Source organism: Scylla paramamosain, unplaced genomic scaffold, assembly GCF_035594125.1.
Source record: "Scylla paramamosain isolate STU-SP2022 unplaced genomic scaffold, ASM3559412v1 Contig2, whole genome shotgun sequence".
Lineage (NCBI taxonomy): Eukaryota > Metazoa > Arthropoda > Malacostraca > Decapoda > Portunidae > Scylla > Scylla paramamosain.
In genome coordinates this window covers 2,447,501-2,469,348 of record NW_026973667.1, presented here as the reverse complement: position 1 = coordinate 2,469,348, position 21,848 = coordinate 2,447,501, and the positions used below count along the sequence as shown (strand labels likewise).

The 21,848-nt window shown below is 43.4% G+C and overlaps 3 protein-coding genes across 4 annotated transcripts in view; 2 read left to right on the top strand and 1 right to left on the bottom strand.

Moving 5' to 3' along the window:
- Positions 1-3,399: 3,399 nt before the first annotated feature.
- On the top strand, positions 3,400-9,998 carry LOC135096149 (zinc finger protein 33B-like). 2 transcript variants are annotated; one of them, XM_063997455.1, is made up of 3 exons: positions 3,400-3,779; positions 7,894-7,995; positions 8,224-9,998. In XM_063997455.1, the coding sequence occupies exon 3, from the start codon at positions 8,657-8,659 to the stop codon at positions 9,734-9,736; it is 1,080 nt and encodes a 359-aa protein (XP_063853525.1). In that variant the 5' UTR covers positions 3,400-3,779; positions 7,894-7,995; positions 8,224-8,656; the 3' UTR covers positions 9,737-9,998. The 2 variants fall into 2 exon arrangements, with proteins under 2 accessions (XP_063853525.1, XP_063853523.1); XM_063997453.1 differs by lacking the exon at positions 3,400-3,779 and adding an exon at positions 5,157-6,162.
- Positions 4,023-5,665, bottom strand: LOC135095928 (uncharacterized). Its single transcript, XM_063997076.1, has one exon. The coding sequence runs from the start codon at positions 5,663-5,665 to the stop codon at positions 4,325-4,327; it is 1,341 nt and encodes a 446-aa protein (XP_063853146.1). The 3' UTR covers positions 4,023-4,324.
- Positions 9,999-10,024: 26 nt separating the features above from the next.
- The window catches only part of LOC135096151 (vacuolar protein sorting-associated protein 28 homolog), a 12,137-nt gene continuing 313 nt past the window's right edge, over positions 10,025-21,848 (top strand). Inside the window, exons 1-8 of the mRNA XM_063997457.1 lie at positions 10,025-10,180; positions 13,754-13,989; positions 14,858-14,921; positions 16,999-17,068; positions 17,457-17,582; positions 18,178-18,279; positions 20,601-20,714; positions 21,345-21,848. The exon at positions 21,345-21,848 is cut by the window's right edge and continues 313 nt beyond it. Of these exons, the coding sequence (XP_063853527.1) occupies positions 13,956-13,989; positions 14,858-14,921; positions 16,999-17,068; positions 17,457-17,582; positions 18,178-18,279; positions 20,601-20,714; positions 21,345-21,497 (663 nt within the window). The 5' untranslated portion in view covers positions 10,025-10,180; positions 13,754-13,955 and the 3' untranslated portion in view covers positions 21,498-21,848. The remainder of the gene's footprint in view (positions 10,181-13,753; positions 13,990-14,857; positions 14,922-16,998; positions 17,069-17,456; positions 17,583-18,177; positions 18,280-20,600; positions 20,715-21,344) is intronic.

The following is a 21,848-nucleotide window of genomic DNA, read 5'->3' as shown; positions in this document are numbered from 1 at the left end:
CATGAGAGAAGGCGGCAGAGTGCACAGGCCACCCTGGAATGTCGTGAAAGGCTTGCGGTGGTCGTGGTGTGCGTGAAGGGGGAGGATGAGAGGGCAGGCAGAGACAACACCAAGAGTTAACCAGTGTTCTCGTTCATTCTTCCCTTTCTCAGGTAAACTCTGGAACTCCCTGCCTGCTTCTGCATTTCCTCCTTCCAATGGCTTCAAGTCTTTCAACGAGGGGGAGGCTCAAGACATCGTTTTATTTATCTATTTTTATTATTCTCATTTTATTTGGCTCCTCTACAGGAACTGGCATTAAGTTGGCTTTTTTATTCAAATTTTTTGTTGTCCTTTTCCAACAGCCCTCTTACATAAAAGAAAATAACTAAATAATAATAAGAAAAGCCAGTGTCACAGGGCGGCAAAACCACGCTGCCTGGAGACAATGTGCATGGCGTGCCAGGTGTACCAATGGAAGGAGTATTGAGGCAGTGAAGGAGTCCCTGGAGACAATGTGCATGGCATGCCAGCTGTAGCAATGGAAGGAGTATTGAGGCAGTGAAGGAGTCCCTGGAGACAATGTGCATGGCGTGCCAGCTGTACCAATGGAAGGAGTATTGAGGCAGTGAAGGAGTCCCTGGAGACAATGTGCATGGCGTGCCAGCTGTACCAATGGAAGGAGTATTGAGGCAGTGAAGGAGTCCCTGGAGACAATGTGCATGGCATGCCAGCTGTAGCAATGGAAGGAGTATTGAGGCAGTGAAGGAGTCCCTGGAGACAATGTGCATGGCGTGCCAGCTGTACCAATGGAAGGAGTATTGAGGCAGTGAAGGAGTCCCTGGAGACAATGTGCATGGCGTGCCAGCTGTACCAATGGAAGGAGTATTGAGGCAGTGAAGGAGTCCCTGGAGACAATGTGCATGGCGTGCCAGCTGTAGCAATGGAAGGAGTATTGAGGCAGTGAAGGAGTCCCTGGAGACAATGTGCATGGCATGCCAGCTGTACCAATGGAAGGAGTATTGAGGCAGTGAAGGAGTCCCTGGAGACAATGTGCATGGCGTGCCAGCTGTAGCAATGGAAGGATTTCAACTGGGAAGAAATTGCAAAATATATATATTTTTCATTGGAAACTTTGTTGTAGCTGCTTATAAAGACCTGACAGATTGTTTCTGGTGCTCCTGTGTCGTGTCACAGGGAAGGGGACAGGCTGGTCAGTCAGACTTAACCCTCCCTGTGTGAATGCATGTTGCTTCTCGCCAAACACTTTCCTGGCCTGTAAATCTGTCAGTGTTGCATCCCTGACCACTTCCCCCATGGTTTGTGATGTGCTTGTAAGACTTGGTGGGCACCGTCACTCTGGCTCGTCTTTTGGCTTTCACTTCGCCTTTTTCTCATTTATTTGCATTAATATGAGCATTGTGTATATAATTACTTGTATTTAATGAGACAAAAAGGAATTACCATTGTATTTTCGTTGATAATTTTATAGTAATGTATGGTGAACAACAGGTCTCGTTCTTGTCTGCGACCAGTCCGTCCGCTCCCCGAGTCCCCGTCCCATAGTCTCGCAGTCGTCAGTCAGTCGTCAGTCTCGCGCGTCGCGACGCAGGACAGGACTTTCAGTTTTCGTTAAAAATGTCTGAAGAGAAAGGAAAGGAGAGAGAGGAGGCATGTGGTGCAGTGCCGAAAAAAGCGAGACGGAAACAGAAATATAGGCCCGAGTGGGACAAACAGTTTCCGTGGGTGGGGCCTGCAAAGAAGGATGCTTGTAAGGCCATGTGCCTTATTTGCAGTGTTGAAATAACCGCCCAGCTCACAACTCTCAAGTTGCACGAAAACACTGCAAAGCACAAGAAAATGTGTGCGCCATCCTCATCCAAAATACTTATGGAGTCATTTACAAGTGCACGTGGTGATAATGAAACTAGTAAAAGTGATTATGTTAAGGCTGCTGAAATAAGGCTTACTGCATTTATGGTGGAACACAATATAAGTTTCCGTGTGGCCGATCATCTGTGTGAAGTCCTGAAAGGTTGCTTCTCTGACTCCGCTATTGCAAAGGAATTGAAAATGAAAAGAACAAAATGTCAAAGAGTGTGTGGTAATGTTATGGCACACTCTCACAAACAAGAGCTCATTAACATCTTGAAGCAGAACAAGTTGAGCATTGTTGTGGATGAATCCACAGATATATCGGTCTGTCAGAATTTATGCATCATGGTAAGAGTGGTTCAAGGAAATGGTGTTGTCACCAAATTTTGGGATTTAGTGCCATTATTTAGTAGTGATCCTAGTAAAGCTAATGAAGGTGCTACAGCTGCCAGGTTGTTTTCAGAGATAATGAAAACATTTACTGAAAATGGTATACCTACTTGTAATATCATTGGCTTTGGTTGTGATGGATGCAGCACTATGATGGGGCCTAATAACTCTGTGAGTAGCAGGTTAAAGGAACTTTGCCCAGGAATCTTTATTATGAAATGTGTGTGCCATTCTGCCCATATATGTGCCTCTGAAGCATGCAAACAATTACCTGATGCTATTGAACAACTAGCTCATGATGTCCACAACACATTCAAGAACTCTTCAAAACGATTGGCACAATTTGTACAATTTCAAGAGTTTGCTGGGGCTCAAAAGCTTAGGATTTTATTGCCATCTAGAACGCGCTGGCTTTCTTACACGGTTGTTGTGAAAAGGATGCTTGAGTAATGAGGCCCTCTTCAGATGTTCTTTACTGAATTAAATTTTCAACAGACGAAAACTTGTGGTAGCACAGTTAGAAGTGCTTATGAACAACTGCACAATCCATTTACCAGGCTTTACTACTGCTTCCTTTCTTCAGTATTACCAAAAAGCTGAACCTTTTATTTCAAAGTGAAAGAGTGGTCATAACTGAATTACACAGGCAAGTTTGTAATTTATATAAAGAATTGCTACTGATGTACATGAACCATGAATACATTGTGAAAACCATGCTTTCAAAAGTTGATCCAAGATATCAACGTGAGTTCCTGATGCTAGAGCAGGTGTATTTGGGTGCATCTGTCTTAAAAACAGTAACAGACAATCCAGAATTAAGCAAGCAAAAAAAGGAAATGTATGAGTTTCACTTCCACTGCAGATTATTTTTGATAGTAGCAGCAGAACAGATCAGGAAGAGATTTAATTTCGGAGATGAAGTCCTTTCAAGAATGCACATGCTGGAGCCAGCCAGTGTTCTAGGCATCCAGGGCAAAGTGCAAGAGCAAAGTTTGGTGCCCCTCGCGACACACCTTCCCCGAATCATTGCCCACGATGATTCTATCCTCCAGCAACTGGACGATGAGTGGAAGAGGCTTGCCGTAGAAGATCTGCCTGAATCCATTACCAACATGGCGAAAAAAGTGGACAAAAGCAATTACAACCAGCCTGATGAATTTTGGTGTGCCATAAAAACTCTGGAGGATAGTGATGGAAACCCCAAGTTTAAGCTTGTTTCAGACTTTTCACTAGGATGTCTTTCTTTGCCTCATGCTAATGCTGACTGTGAGCGCTGCTTCTCTAGTGTAAACCGTGTGAAAACAAAAGACAGAAATAAGCTAATAACAGAAACCGTAAGAGACATCATCCTAGCGAAGCAGTGTGTTGCTTCCACATCCAGCAGTGACTGTACGACCTTCAAGCCATCAATCAAAGTCAATGATAAAAAACATGACATCAAGCGTGCTATATTCCTCCAATGAAGAGAGTGCCGGGGCTGCTGACGACGTGCCGGATGTATATATAGAAGAACAAGACCAGTAATCTCCTACATAGTAAGTAAACAACTTAACGAAGTGTCCTGTAGTTTTTCTCCAATTATTAATGATATGTATTTAGGAAAGTGTTTTGTTTGTTAAGGGCATTGTTGTTTTTTTTCATCACACACACACACACACTCTCTCTCTCTCTCTCTCTCTCTCTCTCTCTCTCTCTCTCTCTCTCAGAAGTACAATAATTTCAACCTGTGTAGTACGATAATATGGCCAAAACAATCTGGCAACGCTGTATAAACGAGCCTATACTCGCCGCACCGAATTTTGGCCGGTGAGGCGGAGTTACTAAGGGAAATTCCCCAGTGTTGCCGCGTCTTCAAAAGATACCACGGAACGCCCACCAGCCTTCCGCTCTCTCTCTCTCTCTCTCTCTCTCTCTCTCTCTCTCTCTCTCTCTCATTACATAATATAATACATTTAATAAAACTGCACGTCTACTTTATTTATTTAGTTTGACTTTTTTTCCACACCACCATTGAGGTAAAAGTCTAGGCGCGTTTTATTTTTAAGAGGTTTCCCCCGTAGGCCTAATCCTCTATGACATTTTAGTCCGACTCCGAAGTGTCATCAGAACTCTCAGATAGGTGTATAACGAAAGAGTCAACATACATTTCAACTGCTCGGTCTTGATTTGTGTCATGTTCTTGGAGTTGTTCGGCGTGCTTCACTGCTTGCTTCCAGTTCTCTGGTGTGACGGCACGCATAGCTTCTTTCACCAGGGGTTTGAGGTCAGCCATTTTGAAATTGTTCCTTTTGGCTATGTATGACTTCACCTGGGCCCAAACCAACTCTATGGGGTTATATTGACAGTGGTAGGGCGGCAACCTCACGACGATGTGTCCTGCCTCTGTAGCAACTTCATCTACAACATACCTCTTCTTTGCCACACGGGAATTTTTTGCCAGTTCATATAACTCTGCTTTTGACAAATCATCACTGACTGTAATTCCTTTTAACTTGAGCCAGTTCTTGATGTCTGCTTTTCTCCATGATGATGTTGGCAATTTTTCTACTTGTCTGCTGTGGTACGATGCATTATCCATCACAATGACAGAGTTTGGTGGAATGTTCGGTAGTAGCTGCATGCGAAACCATTCTTCAAAAACTGTTGAATTCATTTGATTATGGTAATCACAATCATTTTTTGCTTGGAAAAACAGCTCAGCATTGTTGATAAAACCGTGTTTTGTTCCAGCATGAAGAATAATAAGTCGTGCTCCTTTTCCAGTCGGCGGTTTGACTCCTGTTGCTTCTTTTGATGAAGTATCAGTGCAACACTTCCCAACTGTGCAGTTTTGGTTAACCCAAGTTTCATCGAGGTAAACAAAAGTGTGGTCTGACTGTTTAAGCTGCCGCATTTCCCTTAAAAACTTAGTGCGAGCTGCAAGGACATCATTTCTCTCCATCAGGAATTTGCGGCCATCAACCTTCGCAAATTTGAATCCTATTTTCAGGAGAACCTTGCGAAGGGAATTTTCGCAGCCACTGTAGCCGATTTGTTCACGGAGTTCTTCTTTTATCTTGTAAATAGTTGGAATTTCCTTCCTCTCATAAAACGCCAGTACAGTTCTTCTTAATAAGCGCTTATCAAAGTCATCAAAGTCAGTAACAGGTGCAGCACGATGTTTCTTCTTTGGTGAGCGGAAGGTTGGTGTGTCTGGTTCAGCTTCCGTGTTCAACATTTGATTGTGTGCAGAACAAATCCTTCGTACAGTTCTTTCGCTGGTTTTGGTGGCCATAGCAGTTCTTGTAAGTGCATGTGAAGGTGGGAGTATAGGAGCTCCGTTGGCTTTTTCTTCCAAGAAGTACCTATTAACATTAAAAATGACTTTCCTGGCTTGGCTATGAAGGTGGCCATATGGCGAGGTTGGGGCACGGGCATCCATGGCGAGTGCGTGCGTGCGTCCGTCTGTCATCGATTCTCAATGCAGACTGACGTCCTTGAGCGAGGGTGGTCCTGGGCGGTGGGCGGAGTCAGAAGAGCGGCAATGTCGCTCACGTCCGCTGATATGCCAAGTTTACTATTTGAGGAAACGAGACCTTTGTATAGAAAACATTGTTTTGATATTTATCTCAGTGGTGGTGGGTGACAAAAAATCATAACAATGAGAGAGCCACAAGGGTTAAGGAGGTGAATCGGGGTTACAAGAAGGAGTAGACAGTGTTATAATCTATAACAAATTACTTGTAGCACCACTGGGGGAATCCCCGAGCTCCGCCTCACCGGCCAATATTCGGTGCGGCGAGTATAACAGAATCTCATGGCGTCCCGAAGGAAGGTTAGAAGTTGCACGTGTAAACATTGACCAAAAAACACCAAAATTCACATGAACGCGGCGCCCACACCAAAATTACTAGTAGAAGTGAGGGAAAGGAAGTCAAGGTGAGTGTGTCTGGCCAAAAATCCCCTTAAAATGGCAAGAATGGACGCTGTTACCACCACAAGAAACAGAAGGGGAGGGAGCGGTGTGTTAAGGGAGAACTTCGGGGATCTCGTGTGTTTGGATTTTGGTTAATGTGTAGAATATCTGCTCCTGCCTCAGCCTAACCTTCACTAGCCGTGTTCAAGTTTACATCTGACATATAAAGGGTCACTGGCAGAAGGCTGGCTGATAAGTACTCTAGGGGAGGGCGGGGGGACGGGACAACAAACTTTTCTTATTTCCCCACTGAGGGAGGAAGTTGCGGAAAGAGGAAAAGACGGGAGATGTTTGGACTCACTCACCTGCTTGACTCACCTGGATGGCTACCCTTTCTTGACATATGAATAGACAGGTAGAGGTTATTTCAGATGAATGTAAGGGCAGCGCGGATCTGCAGGTGCGCCAAACCTTACGGTATTTTACTGTTTCCCCAGTATTAACGTGGCTTTCCTTACCCTTCTTATCAGAGAAGGGCACTGGTCTACCCTGGTGAGGGGGTGTTCGTTCGTGCGTGTGTATGTCACATCTGTTGGCAAGCGTGAAATTGTTCACGGTGATTGGTTCCTTTGTTTGAGAATGCAGCTGCTGGCCAATTAAAACATGAGGGATTAATTTATCCAATGACAGCGCTTTACTTCATCCTGAGGAGGGAGAAGCGCTCAATTTGAAATATTTGAGTTAGTGCGAGGAAGAAGTCTGTCCGCGGTGGGTGTTGCTGCCATTATTTCCAGCGCACCGCCACATTTTGTGAAGAGAAACAAGGTGACCACTTCTTATTCATTTCTCTGCCTTGCCAGTTAGGTTAGGTTAAGTTAGTTTAGTTTGGTTTGTGTGGTTAGGTTTGGTTAAGTTACGTTTGGTTAGGTTAGGTTAGGTAGTTTAGTCAGGTTAAATTAGTTTGGTTAGGTTTTATTTGGCTAGGTTAGGTTAATTTAGTCAGGTTAGGTTAGTTAGGTTAAGTTAAGTTAGGTTTGGTTAAGTTAGTTTGGTTAGGTTAAGTTAGTCTTGGTTAGGTTAAGTTAGGTTTGGTTAGGTTAGGTTAGCTACTTTAGTTAGGTTAAGTTAGCTAGTTTGGTTAGGCCTGTAAGGTGGAGGTTGAGCGGAATGATGTCGCTTTGCTCTGGAGTGGTGAATCTGCTCCACCCGGACCCTCGTTGCTGGATCCACTTGTTGCGGTGGATTGTTACCCTCTAATTTAATTCATTCCCATCACCACTAACCTTGCTGTTGGAATGACAGTTCCCACAAACACTCCATTTAAATTCAAATTATGTTGAAAGGCCAGGGTTGAATGTGACATTTTCTCTCTCTCTCTCTCTCTCTCTCTCTCTCTCTCTCTCTCTCTCTCTCTCTCTCTCTCTCTCTCTCTCTCTCTCTCTCTCTCTCTCTCTCTCTCTCTCTCTCTCTCTCTCTCTCTCCACCTCAATTAAATTGTCTGTGTGCATGATTTGGTTAGCCTTGGATGTTAATGAGTTAGGTATTCTGTACACAGCATTAATACTGTGATAACATTTTGAACAGTAAGTATTCTGTACACAGCATTAATACTGTGATAACATTTTGAACAAGTATACCGGGGAAAAACTGTGTTTGTGTCCTTGACGACCCAGTGAAGTGTGGGTGGGTGACCCAACTTTGGGCTGTGACCCAAGGGTTAAGAACCACTGACCCAAGGTGATCCACTCTTCCAGGCACTTGCTGTGAGAGAGAGGGGAGACCTGTGCATCGCTGTGCTGCACTGTGCTTAGATGTCCCTGGTTCACTCCTGAGGCTGTACCATTCTTGCCCCTATTGTGAGTATGTCTCTGTGTGTGTGTGTGTGTGTGTGTGTGTGTGTGTGTGTGTGTGTGTGTGTGTGTGTGTGTGTGTGTGTGTGTAGTTGACAATTACTGAAGGGTTTGTGACTTGACCCGTCCCACAAGTGACAAAGACGGCATCACGTTGGTCAGTGCTTGCAGAAATGGCTCTTTCTAAGACGTGGGTACAGTTTGTAATGGCCGCCACTCTTCCCTGCTCCACAGATCAGGCCAGCATCCAGGCCGCTGCCCTGCCTGGCACTGACGGCTGTCTGGCCTCCCTGAGGGTCCCTGCAGGACTGGACGCGGCGTGTGCTGGCGGGAGTGGTGCTGCGGTGGAGGTCGTGAGGCCGGGCAGCAGCATGAGCGGCCGGCGGCAGCGGCAACAGCGGCAGCAGCAGCAGCAGCCAGCCTCAGGTGTGGGGAGGCGCAGGTGTGGTGGCAAGAATCACCTGGAGGCAGGCAGCTCTGTCCACAGAGGAGAGAGCAAGTTTGAGTGCCAGCAGTGTGACAAAACTTTTGTATCCAGACAAGGCCTTGACTACCACACCCTGACACGCAGTGGTGTTAGAAATTATGAGTGTGGTGAGTGTGGCAAGTAATTTACCCACAAGTCTCACCTCACCACACACCCTGACACACAGTGGTGTTAGAAATTATGAGTGTGATGAGTGTGGCAAGAAATTTACCAACAAGTCTAACCTCACCACACACCCTGACACACAGTGGTGTTAGAAATTATGAGTGTGATGAGTGTGGCAAGAAATTTACCCGCAAGTCTTCCCTCACCACACACACCCTGACACACAGTGGTGTTAGAAATTATGAGTGTGATGAGTGTGGGAAGAAATTTGCCCGCAAGTTTTCCCTCAACACACACACCCTGACACACAGTGGTGTTAGAAATTATGAGTGTGATGAGTGTGGCAAAAGATTTACCCACAAGTCTTCCCTCAACACACACACCCTGACACACAGTGGTGTTAGAAATTATGAGTGTGATGAGTGTGGAAAGAAATTTGCCCTCAAGTCTAACCTCACCAGACACACCCTGACACACAGTGGTGTTAGAAATTATGAGTGTGGTGAGTGTGGCAAGAAATTTACCCACAAGTCTTACCTCACCAGACACACCCTGACACACAGTGGTGTTAGAAATTATGAGTGTGATGAGTGTGGCAAGAAATTTACCCGCAAGTCTAACCTCACCACACACACCCTGACACACAGTGGTGTTAGAAATTATGAGTGTGATGAGTGTGGCAAGAAATTTACCCACAAGTCTCACCTCACCAGACACACCCTGACACACAGTGGTGTTAGAAATTATGAGTGTGGTGAGTGTGGCAAGAAATTTACCCACAAGTCTAACCTCACCAAACACACCCTGACACACAGTGGTGTTAGAAATTATGAGTGTGATGAGTGTGGCAAGAAATTTACCCACAAGTCTTACCTTACCACACACACCCTGACACACAGTGGTGTTAGAAATTATGAGTGTGATGAGTGTGGCAAGAAATTTACCCTTAAGTCTTCCCTCACCACACACACCCTGACACACAGTGGTGTTAGAAATTATGAGTGTGATGAGTGTGGCAAAAGATTTACCACCATTTCTCATCTCAATCGACACGCCTTCAGACACACTGGGGTGAGGGAGTTCGAGTGTGATGTTTGTGGCAAGTGTTTCAAGACAAAGGCTGATATTGCCCAGCACATGAAGATCCACTTCTGAGGTGGTGGTGTGTGGACACATGGGGCCACACCTGTACCTGTGGTGGTGGTGGTGGTGGTGGTGGTGGCCGTGCCTGTGTGTGCTGTGAGGGAGTCATGGCCCCAGCAGTTCTGTGTGGTGGTGGTGGTGGTGGTGTGGGGGAGTCATGGCCCCAGCAGTTTTGTGTGGTGGTGGTGGTGGTGGTGTGGGGGAGTCATGGCCCCAGTATTTGTTTTGTTGGCAGTGCAGGTGTGACTTTCAATAAACATGTGTGTGCAGTAAACCTTTGTTTGTGTATTCAGCCAGTTGTAGTATACAGGGCCTCAGCTACAGGAATATATTGTAGTGAGGCAGCCCTTCTCTCTCTGCTTACCTCAAGTGTGTAGTATACAGGGCCTGGATTCATCAAACTTAGCAGCTATGGCCACTTACAAGGGCCATGTTATCATGCCACTACCAGAGCCGGTAAATTCCTAATATCTCTATAATTTTAGTTGTTGATGACTCAAGAGGTGTTTTACTGTATGAATGTTTAGTGAAAGGTTCATTCTACATGGCCAGCACCTTACATGTATATATATATATATATATATATATATATATATATATATATATATATATATATATATATATATATATATATATATATATATATATATATATATATATATATATATATATATATATATATATATATATATATATATATATATATATATATGTATATATATATATATATATATATATATTTCAAGTGATCATCACTAGAACTGAAAATGAGGAAATGGCCTCACATCAGCATGCATTTTTCTTTTTTTATGTAGGAAGGATACTGGCCAAGGGCAACAAAATTCTAATAAAAAAAATGCCCACTGAAATGCCAGTCCCATAAAAGGGTCAAAGCAGTGGTCAAAACTTGCTGAATAAGTGCCTTGAAACCTCTCTCTTGAAGGAATTCAAATCATAGGAAGGTGGAAATACAGAAGCAGGCAGGGAGTTCCAGAGTTTACCAGAGAAAGAGATGAATGATTGACAATTCTGGTTAACTCTTGCATTAGGGAGGTGGACAGAATAGGGGTGAGAGAAAGAAGAAAGTCTTGTGCAGCGAGGCTGCGGGAGGAGGGGAGGCATGCAGTTAGCAAGATCAGAAGAGCAGTTAGCATGAAAATAGCGATAGAAGACAGCTAGATATGCAACATTGCGGCAGTGAGAGAGAGGCTGAAGACAGTTAGTTAGAGGAGAGGAGTTGATGAGATGAAAAGCTAGACAGGGGTGGAATCAAATTCCACCCTGTCTAGAAGAGCAGTATGAGTGGAACCCTCCCAGACATGTGAAGCATACTCCATACATGGATGGATAAGGCCCTTGTACAGAGCAGCTGGGGGGGTGAGAAAAACTGGCGGAGACGTCTCAGAACGCCTAACTTCATAGAAGCTATTTTAGCTAGAGATGAGATGTGAAGTTTCCAGTTCAGATTATAAGTAAAGGACAGACCGAGGATGTTCAGTGTAGAAGAGGGGGACAGTTGAGTGTCATTGAAGAAGAGGGGATAGTTGTCTGGAAGGTTGTGTCGAGTTGATAGATGGAGGAATTGAGTTTTTGAGGCATTGAACAATACCAAGTTTGCTCTGCCCCAATCAGAAATTTTAGAAAGATCAGAAGTCAAGCATTCTGTGGCTTCCCTGCGTGATATGTTTACCTCCTGAAGGGTTGGACATCTATGAAAAGACGTGAAAAGTGCAGGGTGAAAAGTGCAGACTCTATCAAAAGCTTTTGATATGTCCAAGGCAACAGCAAAAGTTTCACCAAAATCTCTAAAAGAGGATGACCAAGACTCAGTAAGGAAAGCCAGAAGATCACCAGTAGAGCGGCCTTGACGGAACCCATACTGGCGATCAGATAGAAGGTTGTGAAGTGATAGATGTTTAAGAATCTTCCTGTTGAGGATAGATTCAAAAACTTTAGATAGGCAGGAAATTAAAGCAATAGGATGGTAGTTTGAAGGATTAGAATGGTCACCCTTTTTAGGAACAGGTTGAATGTAGGCAAACTTCCAGCAAGAAGGAAAGGTAGATGTTGACAGCCAGAGCTGAAAGAGTTTGACTGGGCAAGGTGCAAGCACGGAGGCACAGTTTCAGAGAACAATAGGAGGGACCCCATCAGGTCCATAAGCCTTCCGAGGGTTTAGGCCAGCGAGGGCATGGAAAACATCATTGCGAAGAATTTTAATACATGGCATGAAGTAGTCAGAGGGTGGAGGAGAGGGAGGAACAAGCCCAGAATCGTCCAAAGTAGGGTTTTTAGCAAAGGTTTGAGCGAACAGTTCAGCTTTAGAAATAGGTGTGATAGCAGTGGTGCCATCTGGTTGAAATAGAGGAGGGAAAGAAGAAGAAGCAAAGTTATTGGAGATATTTTTGGTTAGATGCCAGAAATCACAAGGGGAGTTAGATCTTGAAAGGTTTTGACATTTTCTGTTAATGAAGGAGTTTTTGGCTAGTTGGAGAACAGACTTGGCCTGCTTCCGGGCAGAAATATAAAGTGCATGAGATTCTGGTGATGGAAGGCTTAAGTACCTTTTGTGGGCCACCTCTCTATCTTGTATAGCACGAGAACAAGCTGTGTTAAACCAAGGTTTAGAAGGTTTAGGACGAGAAAAAGAGTGAGGAATGTACGCCTCCATGCCAGACACTATCACCTCTGTTATGCGCTCAGCACACAAAGACGGGTCTCTGACACGGAAGCAGTAGTCACTCCAAGGAAAATCAGCAAAATACCTCCTCAGGTCCCCCCAACTAGCGGAGGCAAAACGCCAGAGGCACCTTCACTTAGGGGGATCCTGAGGAGGGATTGGAGTGATAGGACAAGATAAAAATATGAGATTGTGATCGGAGGAGCCCAACGGAGAAGAAAGGGTGACATCATAAGCAGAAGGATTAGAGGTCAGGAAAAGGTCAAGAATGTTGGGCGTATCTCCAAGACTGTCAGGAATACGAGTAGGGTGTTGCACCAATTGCTCTAGGTCATGGAGGATAGCAAAGTTGTAGGCTAATTCACCAGGATGGTCAGTGAAGGGAGAGGAAAGCCAAAGCTGGTGGTGAACAATGAAGTCTCCAAGAATGGAGATCTCTGCAAAAGGGAAGAGGGTCAGAATGTGCTCCACTTTGGAAGTTAAGTAGTCAAAGAATTTCTTATAGTCAGAGGAGTTAGGTGAGAGGTATACAGCACAGATAAATTTAGTATGAGAGTGACTCTGTAGTCGTAGCCAGATGGTGGAAAACTCGGAAGATTGAAGAGCGTGGGCACGAGAGCAGGTTAAGTCATTGCGCACATAAACGCAGCATCCAGCTTTGGATCGAAAATGAGGATAGAGAAAGTAGGAGGGAACAGAAAGGGGGCTACTGTCAGTTGCCTCAGACACCTGAGTTTCAGTGAGGAAAAGAAGATGAGGTTTAGAAGAGGAGAGGTGGTGTTCTACAGATTGAAAATTAGATCTCAGACCGCGAATGTTGCAGAAGTTAATGAAGAAAAAAGTTGAGGGGGTCGTCAAGACACTTAGGATCGTCGACAGAAAGGCAGTCCGACCTGGGGACATTTATGCTCCCCTCCCCAGATGGGGACTCGGAGGCTGCTTTAGGAGTCGCCATGATGATTTCAAAATTTTTGAGTGAAGGGTTTGTGTGTTATTAGGTGCTTGTAGTTTTGTGTGGAAGAAGAGAGTTGTCTTTAGGCTGTGACTGCCCCCTTGTGTTGTGAGACACAAAGGGAAACGTTCAGTGAGGTCACAGCTGGGTTTAATGATAAGTTCACAGCACCCCATGAACAGTGCTGCACACACACACACACGCACACACACACACACACATATATATATATATATATATATATATATATATATATATATATATATATATATATATATATATATATATATATATATATATATATATATATATATTATACACACATACCCACAAACAAGTTGGACTCTCCATGACTTCTAAAAAAGACTCTGATTCCTTTGAGTGTCATGACCTGCAGTTCAGGATCCACTGGTATAGAGAAACGAATGAAAGGATGATTGAGACAGTGAAGCAATTCCTGGAGAGAATGTGGCTTGCCGTTTTAAAGGCCTAAGAGAGAGAGAGAGAGAGAGGGAGAGAGATCAAGAACAAGATCAAGAAATTATCAGGTGACGAAGAAAGGAAGGAAAGATTTTTATTTTCCCTTTTCCTCGTCCACAATGTTCGCAGGACTCTCCTCCAACAATACACAAGGTAAGGAAGCTCTTGTAATCTTGTGGGGGGAAGGAAGAGGAGCAAATGAACAAAGTGATGATGACAAAGGGATGGTGAGGATGGGAAATGTCTGTTTGGTGTGTGGGCTGGGAGTGAGGTGAAGCTTTTTACTTTAACAGTTCCCTACTCTGACAGGACGTTGCTATGGTCACCCCCAAGCATATACACATGTAAAGTGAATGTTGAGGTTACTTATATATCAAGGAAACGAAGACAAACAAGTAATTATGAAAAAAAAGATGATTCGACATATTTCTAACCAAAAACAAATATAAATGAAGTAGATTTTCTTAACTTACCCTCGTATTGTTCTATTTTTGGTTTTATTATAGATTAAGCCATTACACACTACGTGGTAATAACCTACCTCATTTTGTTCTCACTATTCACATAATTTCTAATGATTACACTACTTGTCGGAAATTAATAATAACGCCGTGGGTAGAGATTGGGGACATTGGCTTAAACTATAAATTTACCCTATTTTTCACCATAATTCACTTATAATTTGGCATTCTTACGGCATGGAAAGGTGCGAGGTATATTATCCAGTGCCTGCGACTGTTGATGGGAAAAGTGATGAAGGAAAACCAGAGACAGCGGGAAAAATAGTCATACATTTGTTGGGTTTGTTTGTTTTATTGATTATTATTATTATTATTGTTATTATTATTATTATTTTTTTTTTTATTATTTTTTTATTTATTTTATTTTATTTATTTATTTTTTTGTGTGTGTATGTGTGTGTGTATATGTGTGTGGTGCAATCATTAATCTCTCTCTCTCTCTCTCTCTCTCTCTCTCTCTCTCTCTCTCTCTCTCTCTCTCTCTCTCTCTCTCTCTGTAGACCACAGCCGGCCAGAGTTGTATGAAGAAGTGAAGCTTTATACTAATGCAAGGGAGAGAGAAAAGTAAGTAGTAGTAGTAGTAGTAGTAGTAGTAGTAGTAGTAGTGTTCTTTGTAAATTTGTTGATCATGATTGGGTCTGTTTTTTGGATCAAGTTCATTTAGGCAAAAATTTACAGTAACTCCTTGTAATTCCTCCCCTCTCCCCCACAAAGGTTGGTTGACCTGTGGGGGTCAGGGGGGTTTGGCGGCATGTAGAAACAACTAAGTATAAGGCAACCAGAGGCGCCACCTTCCTGCGCCCCCAAAGGTTATTTATTGCTAAAATTGCAGTTTAATACAATATATGCTGTGTTTTTGTCCTCCTCCCCCCAACAAGTGAGGGGAGGTGGTGCAGGGCAGAGTGTTATGGCACGGAAGGCCAACTGTGCCAGATTTGTACATTTGTGAAAAGTCTAAAGATGAGATGCAGTATTTTAAAAAAATGGAAATTTGTAGCTTAACCAAACTTGACCTGACCTAACCTAACCTGGCCTGAATCCCCCTTTAAGGGACACTAACCTAACCTAACATTTCTTAACCTAACCAGCCCCTCCTGGACCCCATTAAGGACACAAACCTATCTTAAAGTTAACCTAACCTAACCAGAGGTGTTTTGCTCCTCCTTGCCATGATCTCCCTCACTGCCACTAACCTAACCTAATCTTGCCTAACCTAACAGTGTGTGTGTTTTGCCCACCCTGCATCCCCCTCTCAAGGACACTTAACTAACCTAACATTAACTACAGTGAAGCCAGACCAACTTGGTAATCAGCATTGATACCCAGATCCCCCCTTAAGGACACTAACCTAACCTAACCTGACCATATGCCTTAATAAGAAGTGTAAGGTGCTGGGTGCGGTTGGTGGGCCTCCTGTGCCTGGTCCTCAGCGGGCGGCAGCACCAGGGAGTGTTGAGCAGTGTGGTGTGCTGGGCAACACATTGTGCCATACTGACAAGTGAACACACAAGTTGTCTTGCTTGTGGAACTTCACAATACAATCCTGTTGCTTATGTGTGCATCTGCTGCCTTCTGCTGCCATTGTAGCTGCCTGGCTGTGTATTCTGCACAGTACAAGTGCCTCATAATAATATGCTTGTTGTTTAATAGTTCCAATACAGTGAACAAGCTGAGGTGATGTATTTTCATCATCATTTGAATCACTTCCTGAGGTGCACAGGAAGTATGTGAGAGGGGCTGCGCTCTGCACACAATTTGTGGACTTGTGGTCTGAGAGACACCTCTCATTTCAACACAAATTTGTGAGTTAACTAAAAGAAAGCACTGTGTAAAAGTTTTACAGATGTACACTGTAGTAAGTATGCTGTACCACGTCAGTGTTCAGCTACAAAGGAATTATAAACATTAACCTTAAATTTTTTTTATGCTCAAAATATGATGATTAATGAAACAGATAGTGTTTTTTTGTGCAAACCTCTAAAATTTTTTATTTTTTTATTTATTTTTGTTTTTATGATATGATAGTGACAAATGTGAAAACACTCAGTGCCGGGTGCAGCCGTAAGGAAAACTTCACAGCACACTGGCCGCCCTCACTCCCATGTGACGGCCGTTCACTTATTACAAAACTTGAAATTAATCCCTAACTTAATGTAAACTAACATGACCTGACCTCATCTGACTTAACATGACTTAATCTAACCTAACCTAATCAAACCAGACTTAAACTAACCTAACCTAACCATGACCATACCTAACCTGAGCTGACCTGACCCAGTGTGAGCAAACTTCATAAATGCCTCCTGGACTCGGCATTAGGTGCAGGGTGGGACTTGAGTGACCTCCTCAGGCGACAAGTGGTAGAGGCCGCGCCACAATAGTGATTTTTTTTTGCATGTCCCTCAACACAGCTTGCTAAAACGATAAATAAAAAATTGTGAAAGTTTGAATATATATTGTGCACTTGTGTAGAAAAATTTGTTTAATAAAAGTATATACCTATTAAAGAAGAGAAAAAATTACACTTTAAAATTGAGATAATAGTAACAACAGTAGCAGTAGCAGTAATAGTAATAGTAGTAGTAGTAGTAGTAGTAGTAGTTTTATGCCAGTGAACACTAATAAAATGGCTTCTTTTCAGGTACGACAACCTTGCTGAGCTGTATGCGGTTATCAACACACTGCAGTCACTAGAGAAGATGTATATCAAGGTGGGTGAGAGGACATGGCAGGCTGGGAGGGCTTGGGGAAGAGAGAGAGAGAGAGAGAGGGGGGGGGGGTAGACTTTATGAATAATAGAGGAGAGGAGAAAAATAAGAGTGAGGGGGAAGGAGGATAAGGAAGAGGGAGAGAAAAGAGGAGGATAAAGAAAGAATGAAGAGGGATATGTACAAGAGAGAGTGAGAGAAGAAAGGAACATTTTTGAAGACTGGACAGGTGTATGGATGGGGATGACAGGTGTAAACAGACAGGTGTGTTTTGTACAGGGACTGCCACGTGTAGGCCTCATGGCTTCCTGCACCAACCCTTCTGTTCTTTTTACTACTACTACTACTACTACTACTACTACTACTACTACTACTACTACGTGTGTTGCAGGATGTGGTGCCCCCGAAAGAGTACACAGCATGGTGCAGTAAACTCTTGGTGCAGTACAAGGCAGCCTTCAAACTGGTGCAGTGTGAAGAGTACCCCACTGTGGAGAATTTTGTCAAGAAGTACAAGGTGTGTGTGTGTGTGTGTGTGTGTGTGTGTGTGTGTGTGTGTGTGTGTGTGTGTGTACTGTCCTGTCTCCACAATTCTTATTCAGCGTTTCCTTAAAAATTATGAATACTCCTTAGTTTTCTTTCCATTTTCTTTCCATTTTCTCTTTTCTTCTTGTTTGATAGTTTGTTTCCTCTCTCTCTCTCTCTCTCTCTCTCTCTCTCTCTCTCTCTCTCTCTCTCTCTCTCTCTCTCTCTCTCTCTCTCTCTCTCTCTCTCTCTCTCTCTCTCTCTCTCTCTCTCTCATTCCTGGTTTTTTTTTTTTTTTTTTTTAATGTTTTGTTTGATTTTCATGTAAATTCTGTGTGTGTGTGTGTGTGTGTGTGTGTGTGTGTGTGTGTGTGTGTCAAAATTAAATTAACCACTAACTGAAAAAAAAATCAAAATTAAAACTTCAGCACACACACACACACACACACACACACACACACACACACACACACACACACACACACACACACACACACACACAGCATGACAGCACGTACATATTCACGTCTGCATTTGTGTGTGCGTCAGTTCGTGTGCACCACCTCTAGCCCCCTCCCGCCCCACAGCTGGACTGCCCTGCTGCACTGGAGCGTATAAAGGAAGACAAACCAATCACAATTAAGGATGACAAGGGGAACACAAGTAAATGCATTGCTGATATTGTCTCGGTAAGTCTGTGTGTGTGTGTGTGTGTGTGTGTGTGTGTGTAGAGTCACCTTTGGCCAGTCAACTGAAAATTTAATGACACAAGCAGATTTAAGCCAGTGTGTGTGTGTGTGTGTGTGTGTGTGTGTGTGTGTGTGTGTGTGTGTGTGTGTGTGTGTGTGTGTGTGTGTGTGTGTGTGTGTGTGTGTGTGTGTGTGTAGAGTCACCTTTGGCCAGTCAACTGAAAATTTAATGACACAAGCAGATTTAAGCCAGTGTACATATTGCTCGTCGAAACATTCTAATCACTGTCCTCAAAAATCATAGTAATTTCCCAAGAACATTTGCATTATTGTTTTCACTGATTTGACGGCACATTGTCTGATAACTGGGGACGTGCAGCAGCTCCCGAAACTACCTTAAAACTGACCACTCTGCATTACGGCACAGTAAATCACATTATTTCACACTGTTGCTGATCACGGCGGCAACAGTTGGCAGCCCTGACCTAGGAATAGACCTGCATACCATCACTACATCAAGCCACGCATACCAACCTTACTGATGCGACACGTGGCAGGTGTACTGAATCCCTGCTCAACATTTCACATCACATAAAAATTTCCTCTAGTTTTGTGTTTGTTCCTGCGTGTCCAGTTTAAATAAAGACGTACCCTGCCCTGCCTTGCTGTCCTCTGGCTTTTATTCTTCCCCTGCCTTTCCTTCCACTGTTCTCCCCTGTTTTGCCTTCTTTCCTGTCATTTCCTGCCTTTCCCTGCCTTCTACGCTTCCCTATCCTGTCTTAATCAATTATACCATGTCCTGCCCTGTTCTCCCCTCCTGTGCCTTCCGCTCCCCTTCTCCCTACCATACTCTACCCTATCCAGTTGTGTTCTGCCTAACTGTATCTTTAACACCCTCACAATATGCCTCTCCTTGCCGCAGTCCCTCTCAGACAGCCTGTTGTTAGCCCAAGTTGTGTTAGGCTTGTCTTCTGGTCTCCCTGGCACAAATCCATTACTTGTTTCATACATTTCTAACACAATTTAGAGTCTATCTACAGTTGGTTTATTCCAGTGTCAGGTTCACTATTACAAGTATTTTTATGAACACAATGTCTGTTTTGAATACTTCACATGCCCACCTCACTCACTCCATCATGCACTGTGCCCACACCTCAGCTGCACAAGTCAGTGGTAAGTCAGCCCCTCCATGCTCCGTCAGTGAGTGCATTGGTGCTGCTGCCCGCCCTTCAACTTCCACCTCTCCTTCACTGAACCTGCCACTGTGACTGAATGACAGCAGCACACTTGTCACCTGCTGCCTCACTGTCCCCGCAACCAGACTCAGATACAAAACTATTCAGCGTATTTCCTCCCCTGTCTGTGATATGAGTTTAGAAAATCAAACGTACATAACTATAATTTATTTCAAGCACCATACTTTCAATATCAACATGAAGAGCCAAGAGCCGTGCCCCATGTCACACACTGGTGTCTGGCCTGGGTTGACCTTCACCCCTGTTTTCTGAGGAAGTTCAGTGACGTTGGTCTAAGCATCACCTTCCTCTTCAAGGCCGGAGATGTGTCAAGTCCCCCATGCGAGTCCTACTGCAGTTTCTCATTTTATTTAGACTTTTGCAGCATTTCATGTCTTTTTTTTTTCAATTTTTGTCATTAAACACTGCCCAGACACAACTGGCAGTATTATGTTAGCCACTTACATCTGAGGCCCATCTTGTCCCCACCCCTGCTCTCCCCCCATCAACATTGCTAGTTATCTTCACCATCTCTTCCACTGTTGCCTCCACCAGACGTCCCAGCCATGATAACAGCTGTGCCACTGCTGCAGGCTGCTGTGAAGTGGTGCTGTGTATTGACAGTGATGGTGTGAGTCAGTAGAGTGTGAATGAAGCAACACTGTTTCTTTACATCAGAGTCAGCCAGTGTCAGGGTTGTGTGTGTGTGTGTGTGTGTGTGTGTGTGTGTGTGTATGTGTGTGTGTTGTTGCTGGTACTAAATCAAATCTAACCAATCCAAACTAAACCAAACCAACCTAACCTAACCTAACCTAACCAACCTAACCCTAACCTAACCTATCCTAACATAACCCAACCTAACCTAACCCAACCTAACCTAACCCAACCTAACCTAACTAAACCTAACCTAACCCAACCTAACCTAACCCAAAACTAACCTAACCCAAAACTAACCTAACCTAACCTAACCTAACCTAACCTAACCCAACCTAACCTAACCCAACCTAACCTAACCTAACCTAACCTAACCTAACCTAACCCCAACCTAACCTAACCTAACCTAACCTAACCTCACTCTCTCCTCAGCTGTTCATTACCGTCATGGACAAACTCCGTCTTGGCATCAATGCAAACGATGAACTTCAGCCTGACCTCAAGGATCTCCACGACAACATGACCCGACTCTCTCTCATCCCTCAGGTCAGGTCAAGTTATGATAGGTTGAGTTAGATTAAGTTAGATTATGTTAGGTTAGGTTTGTTTATTTATTTATTTATTTATTTATTTATTTATTTATTTTGGATGGTGGTGGTAATGGAAATAATAATAATAATAATAATAATAATAATAATAATAATAATAATAATGTTTGTTTTGTTTGATATATTGGTGTTTGGATTGATAGTTATTCAGTTTTATTTATTTTTTTGTGTTTTTTATTTGGGTGTTGGAAAATTAATGTTGGTTTTATATATATACTGATAAATAGGTTGTTGTTGTTGTTGTTGTTTTGTTATCTAATTTTCTTCTTCTTCTTCTTCTTCTTCTTCCATCATCATTCTCCATTTCTTCCTTTCTTCTTCCTTCCCTCTTCATTGTTTTTCTATTATTTCTACTCTTCCTCCTCTTCCTCATCCTCCTCCTCCTCCTCCTCCTCCTCCTCCTCCTCCTCCTCCTCCTCCTCCTCCTCCTCCTCCTCCTCCTTTCACTCTTCCTTCTCTTCCTCCTTTCCTTCCTATTCATAACATAACATAACTTAACCTTTCTCCTCCTCCTCCTCCTCCTCCTCCCCCTCCCCCTCCCCCTCTCCCCCTCCTGCTCCTCCCACAGGACTTCGAGGGTCGTATGAAGGTCAGGGAGTGGATAGGGACCTTGGAGGGAATGACTGCAGATGAAACACTGTCAGAAACTCAAGTTCGTCAGATGATATTCGACCTTGAGTCTGCCTACAACGCTTTCAATAGGCTCCTCCAGCACACTTAGGCCTATTGGGAGGCTGTGTGTGTGTATGTGTGTGTGTGTGTGTAGGTAGGTACGTAGGCAAGTTTTTTTTTTTCTATTACGTATTTTTTTATATATATTTTTTATTTATTTATGTGTAGTAATGTTATTTTTAGTACATTATTATGCCCCAAACAATAAAGAAAATGAGGAATTATTTTTGAGAGAGAGAGAGAGAGAGAGAGAGAGAGAGAGAGAGAGAGAGAGAGAGAGAGAGAGAGAGAGACCTATTCTGTTAAATCATTATTATTTAGTGTCACGTTACAAGTATTAGTTATTAAGTTGATGCACGGTGTAAGGAAATGCACTGTAATGTGTTATGTATTCTTGAGA